Source organism: Acipenser ruthenus, chromosome 2, assembly GCF_902713425.1.
Source record: "Acipenser ruthenus chromosome 2, fAciRut3.2 maternal haplotype, whole genome shotgun sequence".
Lineage (NCBI taxonomy): Eukaryota > Metazoa > Chordata > Actinopteri > Acipenseriformes > Acipenseridae > Acipenser > Acipenser ruthenus.
In genome coordinates this window covers 79346446-79358973 of record NC_081190.1, presented here as the reverse complement: position 1 = coordinate 79358973, position 12528 = coordinate 79346446, and the positions used below count along the sequence as shown (strand labels likewise).

The 12528-nt window shown below is 37.0% G+C and overlaps 1 protein-coding gene across 5 annotated transcripts in view; it reads left to right on the top strand.

The window, feature by feature from the left end:
- LOC117409563 (zinc finger protein basonuclin-2-like) overlaps positions 1 to 12528 on the top strand; it is a 349521-nt gene that overhangs the window by 6400 nt on the left and 330593 nt on the right. For 3 of the 5 annotated variants that reach the window (XM_059002013.1, XM_059002016.1, XM_059001981.1), the window contains exon 2: positions 3941 to 3999. The exons of the other annotated variants lie outside the window; for them this stretch is intronic. In XM_059002013.1, the coding sequence (XP_058857996.1) occupies positions 3979 to 3999 (21 nt within the window). In that variant the 5' untranslated portion in view covers positions 3941 to 3978. The remainder of the gene's footprint in view (positions 1 to 3940; positions 4000 to 12528) is intronic. 5 annotated transcript variants of the gene reach the window in all.

The window sequence follows — 12528 nt, the reverse complement described above, 5'->3', positions numbered from 1 at the left end:
AAAAAAAAAGAATGAAAGCCCATATTTGTTCACAATGTAAAGTTAGAGAATTACAATGCAATGTGTTTCACTATTTTTATTTCAGAAGAAGCAGCTTCAGAGTATTGTATTATATAATACTTTTCATACCTTTTTGCAGCATATTTCACTTAAAATCTTTCGGTTAATGTTACGCTGAGATAGAACCACAACATTATCAGTAGTTTGTTGCACAATGTCCTTAATAGTCAGGCAGTTAATACAAGCTGTGGGTGTTACTTTTTAACACAACAAGCCACACTAGCAGACTACTTTTATTCTGTTGATTTTTGTTTCAACTGCCCAGCATGTCTGTGCTTAAAAAGTAATTTCTCTCTTAGGGAAAACCTTTAGTTGGTTAAAATGAATAATGATATGATTTTCTCAAATGGTCCAATTTAATTTGTTTTAAGCATACAGGGAAAATACAAAATATTGCAATAGACTGAGTGAATATGAAGCAGTATTTTACTTATTTTAAATCACAAATGCAGTTTTAATTCAGTAAAGATACATATTTTTCTACACTGACTGTTTAATACATGGATTAATTGTGTTGCTGTTTTTTGCCGGCTGAAAGGTGAATTGAATTGGCACAATTTAATCATGTAACGAGGACTAACATTTAGAATATATGTCTTTTGTGTACAATCCTTTAGCATTTACATGTGGTGTAAGAAGCACAGTTTACATCTATGCTGACAATTTAAAATGACATGATCGTATGCCACCATTAGTAACCTAAAAAGTTTTACAATATACTTTTTTTTTTTTTTTAATTAGGATTTGAAAAGCCAAAAGCATTTGATAAACTGGACTTCAGCGTCTGTAAAAATGACCTTGGCAGTACTCACAGAGGAAAATACAAATCAACACTAAAGCACAATTTACTACAGTGACATATTTCTTTATTTTAACCCACTTGTGTTTCTATTCTGCAACAATGTGACGACAAAACTCAATATATTACGTAAGTAACAATGACATCCATCCAGACATTTTCCCAACAGTCAGACCCAAACAGTGACATTGTATTTTCTGATTATAAAGAGACTTTTATTAATTGTGATCCTGGCGAAACTGAAGCACACAGAGGCTTGTTGGTAATTAATTGTTCAAGTGGGAGGTTTTGGGTTACGTTATCAATTTTTATTTTATAGCCTGCACAAGGCCTTGGGAATTCAGTGTTGAGCTGATATCATTAAAAATTTGGAAAATAATATGTAACTCAGGCTTCCTTTTTCCCTCCTCTTTATTTTCACTGTTCACTATTGTTTTCTCCAGTGTATAACTGGCCTGTTTTACAGTGCTGTGCGAAATGTTCAGGGTAGTGTTGGTCTCAGAATCAGAAAAACAGTTCTATCTTGGCTTTGACTTGAAAGGCACAGTACAGGTATCTCTTTCCACAGGTCATGTCTGGCTAAAACAATCCTATTTTGAAGGAATATGGCTGTAGAAACGCTACGGTACCAAACATGATTTCAAAATTTGATTAGAAAGTTGATCCCTATGTAGCGGTTGCAGCTGAATCAAGGCTTTGGGCACATAAATATTTTTAACAAAAGTTAAACCCTTTCCAAATTCAAAGTTTACCATTTGACTAACTTTTAAACTCTTAACGAAGTAACACCATTAATACATATACATAAAGAAATAAATTCAGGGATGCATGTGCTCCAAATACCAAAATCCACTTAAAGCAATAAAATGCAAACATGATTTCCCTTCCCCTGCCCTCCGCTGAAAGGGATCTAACATTAGAGAAGTCTTAATGAGAAAATTAATCACTGCAAGCAGCAGACATCGCAAGTATTTGAGAGCTAGGATAAAATTGACAGGTAGTCTGTAGGGAAGGGACAGTTCAGCCTGTAAAGCTGATAAAAAGAAATTGCTCAGAGGCTGCCTTTCATGTGACTTTACATTCCACCAGGGCAAAATGTACCAAAAGTACACAAGACAGATTTTGTTCTTCTTTCTTGTGATGACCTTAACATTTATCAAAGAACCCCATGCTGAAATTCTTTTCAGTATCTTTTCGTTCCTGAAAGCCAGACATGTACCGAGACACAAAAAGCCTCTGTTGTAGGGCAAGCTGTTTTAAATATTGTGACTCTGCGATGTGCTGTCCTTGCTCTGCTTGAGCCAAGGATCTCTGCTGGGGTGTCTGTGGATTACCAAAGCCCTCCTCTTTATTGTACCTCTTGTCAGTTCTTCCTATTCATTTAACCTTTCATTAGTGTCTGCACAGTTTCACTGTCTGGGAAGGCAGGAACAAAGCCAAAGGCCCACTGTCACAGTTATTGGATTCCTCACTACCAGCCCGGCAACCAGAAAAGAAAAAAGGGTGAACCCCATTGTCGTACCAGCAGAGTTCCCGGGGTGCGGCTCTTCTGTGCTTGTCAAGGACATGTGCCACATGTTGATAGTGCATGCCCGGACGGAGCCGTGAATAACATGGGGGCTAGGCCAGGGTTGGCAGTAATAACACTTCGTAGGAGTTATCTCAAAAGCAAACAGTTTTGCAGGAATTCTGTTTTTAATAGGCAGGGGATGGGCGGCTTCTAAAGTCGGCTTTGTGACCTGTTAGTTCCTTGCCGATCATCCTAGCTTGTTAACACCTCGTCTGAGTGAGCTGTTTAAACTGAAGGTGTGTTTAATTCATATTAACCCATTTTTGAACAGCTTGATCTATATATATATATATATATATATATATATATATATATATATATATATATATATATAAACCGGTACATGTAATTTTGAATTAACATTTGTAGGGATGTACTCAACTAACATACTTTGTATGCTTAAGGTGTGAGGATTCTCTGGACATGTGTGTTAATGCACAGGGTTCTTGCGTGTATAGAACTGTAGTTAGGACCAAATCCTTTCATACGTTAATGGTGGTTTGTATTTATATTTATACGCGTTACACGTATTTTTTAATCTTCCCCTTAGGAGAGAGAAAGCATTGATAATGTTTGGCATATACTGTACATCCATTTCTTTGAGTTCCTGAATTCACTCATTTGGATGGCAAACATAGTAAATAGAATTGGATCTTCTATTTTAGTATCAAGTGCATTTTCTAAAGCAATGCTTTAGTCTTGTCAAAGTTGAACCACCTTATAAAGGACAATTTCTAACTGGGGCTACATTGAACACAAATAAATAGACCCCTTTGCATTCTGTGTTTGCACCAAAAACGGTTGTACAAACAATAATACGGTAGTACCCCACTGTTTTTTAAAATATATAAATGAGGGCATTGGATGAGAAAAGTGTCCCTACTGTACCACCAATACCATTCCCTGCAGCATTGGATAGCCATTAATTTGAATTAATGAATTGGCCCAACCATGCTAATCATCTATATATGTATACCTATATGCATCTAATTGTATGTTCGGTATTAACTGTTTTCACCAAATATTGGGTCGAGAGTTGTGCATTACACGTTAGAGAAATACCATCTAACCTGAATCTTGGACCTGTTTAAATCTGTGACCCTTGTGCAATCTAATTGTTTCAGGGAGGAGAAGTGTTTGTTTTCCCTAAGTGATCTGATTTTCCTTTTCTTCATGCTAACACATGTCTTTTATTTATTGCTGTCTACGTAATTACTTTTGTGACTGTTACTTCTTTAACGACACGGTCCCAATAGGAATTTGGCCATCTTCGTAGGTCTCACATTTTCGTACATAGGGACTATATTGGGATTTGCTTCAAAATACAGCCCACAATGTTTGTTAACATTTTACTTTCTTTGGTTAATGTGAGTAATGCAAATTTGAAAACTTTACCCCATTGACTAGAAATATGAAGACATTACAGGCGAAAAACATATTGCACCTCTCATTAGCCTCATAGCATTTTCTCAAGCCCCACATAGTTTTCCTGATTTAATTTTCACTTTCAGGTGAAGCCCATTTATCCTGCCGCAACACCACAAGTTTGATGGAAGTACTATTTGTTTTAGTAAGTGACTTTTTTTTTTCTTCTTTCACACAAAAATTGTACTAATGGTGATTTGGAGTAAATAGAGTAGCTTTGAGAATCTAGCCCAAATGTGTTGTAGGCTTTACAAGACTTAAGTAAAATAAAGTCTGGGTTATCATTGGCCCTTTAACAGGAAAATATCCCTTGAATTCACCAGTTCAAACCCTTTATCCTATATCCTATACAAAATCTCAAACTGTTTGCTGTGAATATCCAAGCGTTTTGCCAGTTCTGAAGACTCCAGTTTAGGTATCAGTAATACTTGATTTATGTGTTAAGTGAATGGGGAATAAGAACTGTTAGAAATAGCAATAACGGGCATTCCCGTTGTGTTAATATTTTTGAGGCCATAGCTTAAAAGACAAAAAATGCCATGTGTCTTTGATCAGCAATGTGTGACAGAATCACTTTAGCTGTGCCACTCTGGCCCTCACACTGCTGTCCTTTAGCCTACATTGGGGATTAGCAAGTTTTGGGAGAACAAAAATAAAACAAAACATACAGACTGAAACGTATATAATTAGTCTGATTAAAGGAGGTTTTGATTATAGCTTTATATGAACAGTTTACTCAGAGCCCTTGCACTCACTGTCTCTTAAACTGCATATTTACTATTTTAGGCTGCCAGTTACTTAATATCTTACAAATCCCTTATCCAAGCATAACCCTTGCATTTTTCATGCCAAGTATGCATGCAATCTTACTTATTCTTGTATGATCCTTGCATAGTTCTTGCTTTAAACTTACATTTATGGTCATGGATGTCTTCCTTGATCCTAGCTTGATCATCACGTTTTTATAGGTATGTTACACAATGTGTAGTTCATGTTTTATGTGTTCAAATAGTATCGGTTGCTTCTCAGCCTCGGAGGCTGATCGGTTTGGTCTCACCTCCATGAGGGCGGCTCTCCGCGAGCCAAGGGGAAATCCTGTCCTCTTTCTAAAGTCACAAGCACATCATTCCTATTTAAATTCCCAAGTTTTTACTCCACGCAGCCCTACCTCCTGTTCTGGGAATGACCTTCAAAAACACTTACAGTGGAAAATACTAAACAACACCAGAACAACATTCACCACAATGACTTATTTATTTTAACCCACTTGTATTATTTGTATTAGTTTTACCCAAATTATCATCAGAAAGCTGCCCCTTTCTGGTTATCCCTGCTTTCAGGCATGGTCAAGCTATTTCCAATCAATTCCATATAATTACATTTCACAGACTTATAGAACTCCCCAGTTACTGAAGCACCCTGGGCTAAAAGTTTGGATTAATAAAAAACGTCTCCAAGGTAAACTCGGTGAGTTTGGAAGTATGGATTATGTGATCTTTGAAAGGTAGTTTGTACTGTAGTACGACATCAGTTTACTATGGACTAGATTCTCAAAGGTTTTACTCAAAATCGTCATTTACATGTTTTTTTTTCCAGAAAGGAAAAATGTACCAATGAAATTTGACAACAAAATAATCATTTAAAGCCAAAGAAAACCGTCTTGTTCACTATGTATAAACCTAATATATACCAATATAAACTAAATCTACCATAAAAACCGCTGAATAAGTCGATTTTCTAGGCATTCCCAGTGCCACAATGGGATTACTACAGCCACTCGTTATGTCTCACACAAACGTAACTGTCAACAACCCGATTTATTTGTTCAGTATCTACGGCATTCAGGTCATGTTGCTAGGTAGAAACACAAAACCACTGTTCTAATTAAAACTTTTAATTTGTTACACTCAATGCCTTCAATCATTCTGAATGTTAAACGCAAGCGTTCAGACTCTTGACTGACCTCTCGAAAACGTCACAGCTATACTGCTTCACTTAGTGTTAACACAATAGCCGTCAGTCTCTATGAATTTCCTTATTCCTCCCGAGTCATTGATTTGTCGACATTCAAACTGAACACGCCCCTGGGATCCGTATCAAACAGCTATTGGTTAGAAAGCCGAGTAGTAAACTTTTCAAGTCTTCTGTTCGTTGTAACTGCAATGCTATAATAATGCAGGTGACTTTGAGACTGTATAAAGTAGGACAGTAAGAAAAAAAAAGAAAATTCTACTCAACAGGTTTGAAATTGTGTGTTGTTGAATTTGTCAAAATACATGTTAATTGCAATGCTGAAAAAACGAGACGAAACAAAGACAAACTTAAAATGGCCAAAGAAAAATGAGCTGATAGGAGGAAAGTGTTTATGGTCCGATGTAGAAAACATTTTGTTTGAATGGAGTACTTTGAATTACTTTAATACATACTGTAACTTATTCTACATGTCAGTGCAACGCAGTGGTATGCTTGTAAAGTATGTGTATGGTTATGGCTCTGATTAACAAAATGAATGTATTTGTACAGCTGGAAATTGTAATTGTACTGCAAAATGCAACTGTACTGCACTGTATGCAATACTAAAATATTTGGTTTACTTTTTATTAAATGGTGCACTGTTTAGTTTATTGGGTTTTTGATTTTTTAATTGATGAAGCAGCACTGTTTAATACTTTTCTTTTAAATTAGAATTAATACAACAAATGTGTAAAAGCCAATGCAACGGGAACTATTGTCTAAGTATGGGTTTGGAAAGAAATGTTCAGTAAAGCAAATAACTTGACTTGGCCGAGCGTCGCCCGGGTGGGGAGGGCTTGGGTCGGCCAGGGTGTCCTCGGCTCACCGCGCACCAGTGACCCCTGTAGACTAGCCGGGCGCCTGCGGGCTTGCCTGTAAGCTGCCCAGAGCTGTGTTGTCCTCTGACACTGAAAAAAAAGCGGTTGGCTGACGGCACACGTTTCTTGGACAGCGTGTGTTCATCTTTGCCACTCCCAAGTCAGCGCGGGGGTGGTGGTAGCAGTGAGCTGTGCCTAAAATAATACAATTGGCTATTTCAAATTGGGAGAAAAATGGGGTAAAAATCAATTGGTGACAACTAAATTAATATATATATATATATATATATGTAGCGATCTCGGTTCCCGCAGGCAGGCGCATCACACAGGGCGAGGTAATCCACACACAGGCGGAGGGCGGGCGCGAACCCGGGACCTCTCGCACTGCAGCATAGCGCCGATACCGCTGTACAAAAGAGACGACTCTCTTGTACAGCGGTATCGGCACTACGCTTTAGTACGTGAGGTCCTGGGTTCGCGCCCGCCCTCCGCCTGTGTGTGGATTACCTCGCCCTGTGTGATGCGCCTGCCTGCGGGAACCGAGATCGCTACATATAATTTAACTGTTTATTTAGAAAATAACATCATCTTTTTGTATGTATCTAAATGCAATCAATACTCATACTCGGTCTAGGGCTCTGTGCACAATGCATTCATTTTGTAAGTCAGTACTCCTCGAAGCTTCACTGTAATTCAAGTTTTCCTGAAACACCTGCTCATATCACATAATATGTACCCAAAATATTGTAAAAACAAGCATTTTGTTTTCATGTAATGCTTAATGTAAATTTATTGTGCATTTTTTCCCTCCTACTTTGTTTCTGATTAGTTTGATATTTGCAATTGGTATTTTTTTCAGAAAACTATATATATTCTGATTATGGTTTGGAGTAAAAAGTTTTGAGACTGTTGTCAGTATAAAATGTAAAGTACAATTATGCAGTTATTGCAAAACCTTATTATTTGTACAGTTAAACGTGGTGGTACATGTCAGGAAGAAATTAGCCTACACAGTTAGTGACTGGAGTGTAAGGACTTCCAAAATAAATAAAAATGCCTGTCATAAGGGAGCCCCTAGCAGTGTTGTATAATTGCCTTTACAAAACATTAAAAAACAATCACTATTGCAATATCAGACCGAAGAGAACATGTTGAAGTTAACAAGGTGCAGTATACTGTACTGGCATGTTGTACTGTCTGCCTTTGTCTGATTTGGTCACACTGTGCTGTTAAAGTGCTATTAACTTGGACATGTAGAAAGAGTGTGTAGTGTAATGAAAAACTGTTTTGAAAACTTAAGCAGATGACAAGCACTCATAAGTAAAGCAGTTGACTTTTTAAAATGAGCTATTATTATAGTATGCCATGCTGTCTGTTAAAGGCTTATAATCAGGTGCATTCCACATTCCAATCATTTGAAATGGAATAAGATTCAATATAATTAAAAAAAAAACAGTACTGGCAAATTACTTTCTATTTTTGCTGATTACAGAGCGTTAGGGATTGACTCAGAATTGTATGTATGTTACGAGTTTTCCATACACTGAGTACACTGCAGTGGAAAGAAGTTTTTCTTAAGACAGCAGCACATAATGAGATATTTTTATAGGTGTGTCTGGATTTAAAATCAATGTTTACATTTCTAATATACAGTATGTATTGGTAATTTAATTATAGGCACATGTGTTTTTTATTACATTGTCAAAAGAAAAGTGTTATAAAATGTTTAAAACGAATTTGTATAACAACTCAAGACATGTTTTTTAATTGCAAAATTGTATTAGAAAACGTAGAATGTGTCATCTAAAGGAAAATTAAAAACAAATAATATATTATTTTAAATAATAAATATCATGTATTATTGCAGTTTTTTTTTAATCTGGGGGAATATGTCTTTACAGATTCAAAAATAAAAACAATTTTGAGCAATCAAAAAAAGTCATTTTCAAAGATAAAATGTAAATACAGTCAGCACTCAGATATCCGTTACCCAGATACATGTCAGTCACGTTTTACCACCCTTGTATTAAGAATAAAACCGTCACTGAAGTCAAAATTCTATAGGGAGCTGACTGTGCTTTATTTGATGCTGTTGATTTAAACTTGAGTGTGCATTTTCTCAAAAACTACCAGGGTGATTTTCTCCAAACTTGGCAGATGCTAATATTCCTCAGCAAATGTAAGCCAACCTGCACGTCTATATTTAGACCCGCTTTTTCAAAGTGATTCATATTGCTAAGTAAATACTCATGCCTTTGAAATCCTCCCCAAAATAACGAGCCGCATCATCCTGGTTTTGCTGATGGTGCAATTCAGTCAGCGGTGCTCTAACACTACAGAAAACCAGTTTAAGAATTTCAAATCAGTGGTTGGGGGGTGCAAGGGAGTTTTTCTTCCATGAGTGTGTTTTCATTTGGCTGAAGGCCTTAACAATCAACTGTACTGTTGTGGCAATGCGCCCCGCCCCTGTGTGCATTTGTGTGTTATGTGTTGTATGTTGCGTGTGTTAATGTTGGTGTATAGTCATTGGTACACGGGATATAAACGGGTCTGTGTTTCACGTGTATTTAAAAGTGTAGATTTGTATTTAGGCACGAGGAGGGCACAAATCACTTCACGTGCTGGTTAAATGTAATATGTGAGCACGGGGTTGCACAGAATTAATTCACGTGCTGGGATTCAAGTGAATAATTAATTAGTAATTGAATCCCAGCACAACAGTATATATAGACGCACATTTCATTCAGTCAGGGTTGGGTGTTCGGTGAGTGGAGAACGGGATTGGAGACGGAGGTAGTAATTGTTAGAATAATAATAGTAAAAATAGTGTTTTCACTCACCGTGTTTGTTCGTTTGTCTGTGCATCCACCGTTTGTGTGTTAGTACGTTTTGTTTGTCCTTTTGTTTTGGCTCGAGTGCCGTGTCCTGTGTTTTGTTGTTTCAAACCTTTTATTTTCTGTTCTGTTTATTAAATGGTGAGCGCGATCACGCGCTCAGCTTAACCAAAACCCCAAATCTCTGTGTGTTACTTCCTGATTCTGGTCTGACGCCACCCACTCCGGCCGTCTTTGTGACAACTGTACACAAAAGTCAAAGAAGTAGGCATGCAGAGACATTTGGGGGGATTTGTTACCCCACTCTGTTCACCGTGCTGGGATTGTGACTCGTAGTTTGGATACCCTTCAATGTGTCCTTTAGCTTTTACCCCACCATGTTAAAAATCCCATCATTGATTGTACATTTAGGCAATCAGTAGTAGCATAGTAACTACTGGCTTACTGAATGTTTTTTTTTCTTTCTATGTATTGTTATGATTGCCATTTTACAGTAGTTTTTACAGTAGTTCTTGGTATTTGCTGTTTTCAGTGCAACAGTGCACACAGACTCCCGATGCAGTTGAACGATAAATGTTCCTGGCCAATCAGGGCTGTATTAAATGTGACATCATCACCTGCCACATATCATTAGAAAGATGGAAGGCAAGAAGATGGAGAAACCAATCTTGGAGGTCGAAAAGAACCCACTGCTGTACGACAAGAGCAGCAGATTTTTCAAGGATTCAAAGAAAAATAAGGATGTGTGAATGGCAATTGGGGATAAAATAGGAGTCAGCGGTGAGTTCTGTTTGAATTTATTATGCACGCTTGTGCGTATATAACGTTATTGCTTTTTTCCCTTTGCTTATAGTTAGTGTTCCATGTTTGCGGTTTATTACGAATTTTACCAAAAAATTAGGATTTTTTTTTTTAACTGGACGTTGGTTTTTACTGATTTATACCCGATTTTTGTCTATTATTCAACATTTTCCTGGTGCTGTTTTCCAGGAAATACACAATATTATGATTAAAATTATGTTTTATTTTGACTCTCACATCGTAATAAGCAGACCAACACTGTATCCTAGGATACCACTGCCTTTTAGACATCAGAGGATCAAATAACGTTCAAATGTGGTTCTGTGTCACTTCACAAACACATTATCACCTGATTATGTTGGCCAATCAAATTCTGATTATTGTGGCAATTGTTGGGCGTAGTAACTACTAGCTTGATCAAAAACTAAATTGAAATACTTGCACAGAAATATAATATTTTTTGTGGATGATGAATGGGGAGAAAACATAAATCAGTTTATGAATATTCAAAAGAAAATGAATGTTTCGAAGTATACAAAAAGCAAAAATAGCAGAAGTGGGTCAGATGAGGCAGAGGATGCATAGCGCTGCAAACACTGCTGCATTGAGGTACATGTTCACACTGACAATAAAAGACATACTGAAAAATAAGTGACACATTAAACTAAAACAAGAAAGTGAATTGAGAGACAAACAAGCCGTTTATGTGGCTTTTACACGCGCTATAATAAAAAGAGAGCGCAGAATGACTGTGTTAATGAGTTTGTCTGAGTGCTGTGCTTTGCTGGACAGCCACTGTTTATTGCAGAGAGGTATATATTGATGACTTTGTGAGACAGTACTGTCTGTCCATCAGTTAAAACACTGCCTAACGCCGACAATCTTAATCGTAAATATTTGACAGAAAATGGCGATGATTTAGTTGGTAAACTTACATGGAACGCATTGATGGAAATGTCCAGTGTGATTTTTGACGAGTCTCCCGATGGCTTGCACCACCCATTTCTGTCAATTTTCTTTTCTTTTTATGATTTCAAGGCGAATAAACCTGGCGTGTTTAGTGCTGATGTCATGTTCATACCTTCTGTATATACTATTTACGTCAGCACAGCGATTGCCCAAACGTTCGCAAGTACCAGTTAACTTGGGAAAATGTGGCTTCGACTTGCACAGATTCTGCTTTATCATACATGCCAGGGACATTATTAATCAAAAACCAGAACTGCTACGCAGCATATTCCACATGTAAAGTGTGTATACTGAGACCCCCCCCACCCCCCACCCCCCCCGATTTATACCGATGATTCATTTAAAAACATTTTTACCGATTTTATCCCTATTTTAATATATGTAAAATAAACTCAGATTTTTTTTTTTAAGATAAAGAATGAACTGTAAATACTCATGCCTTTGAAATTATGCTGCCGAATTTGTGGAAAGCGCTTTGTGAAGTTATTAGGAAATGCATCTTTAAAATTGGCAGTTGGGAACAATGTGGAATCGCAAGAACAAAACTTATTGAAAATAAATCCTACTCTGGAGGTGAAAGGCTCATCACCTTGGAAACAAGGTTAAAGAAAACTAATGGAAACAAATAACATTGGACAATTGCAATGTTCCAGAAGCGTGCTTGTCACAGGTATAACTGTTTAATGACTACTCCTGCTACTACTAATAATAATAATAAAGCACATAACTCCACCATGCCTTCTGTTGATCAAATACAACAGGATTATTTCTTCATGTTCCTCATCACTGTCCCTCATCTTGCTGGAAATAAAAGTGGGTGTGTACTAAAAAGTTGATTGGCATTTGCTGTACAATATATATCGGAGGCCTTTTTTGTTCTGGTGTGACCGCTCCATGATCGATTTATGGTTATCATTATCATTCCAGGTGTGACCGGGGGTTTATTGTATGTCACTGTAGTCTTTCTCCATTCTGTATCCACAGTAGCTCTGAGTGCAATTTTGATATTCATAAAGAATTTACCACTGTGCTATGTTTTCTTTTTTTTTTCTAAAAAGAAAACAAAACGGCGATGTTTAAGCCTCAAATAAATAACTAAGGAGGTTCACTATTTCTTTAACTTTAGAATTTTGTTTTTGTTTTACAAAAAAGAAAAAAAAAATGGTACACTTAGCACTGTGGTAAATTATTTGTGAATATAGCCCAGAATGCTTTCTGTCACATGATCAGATGCTTGTC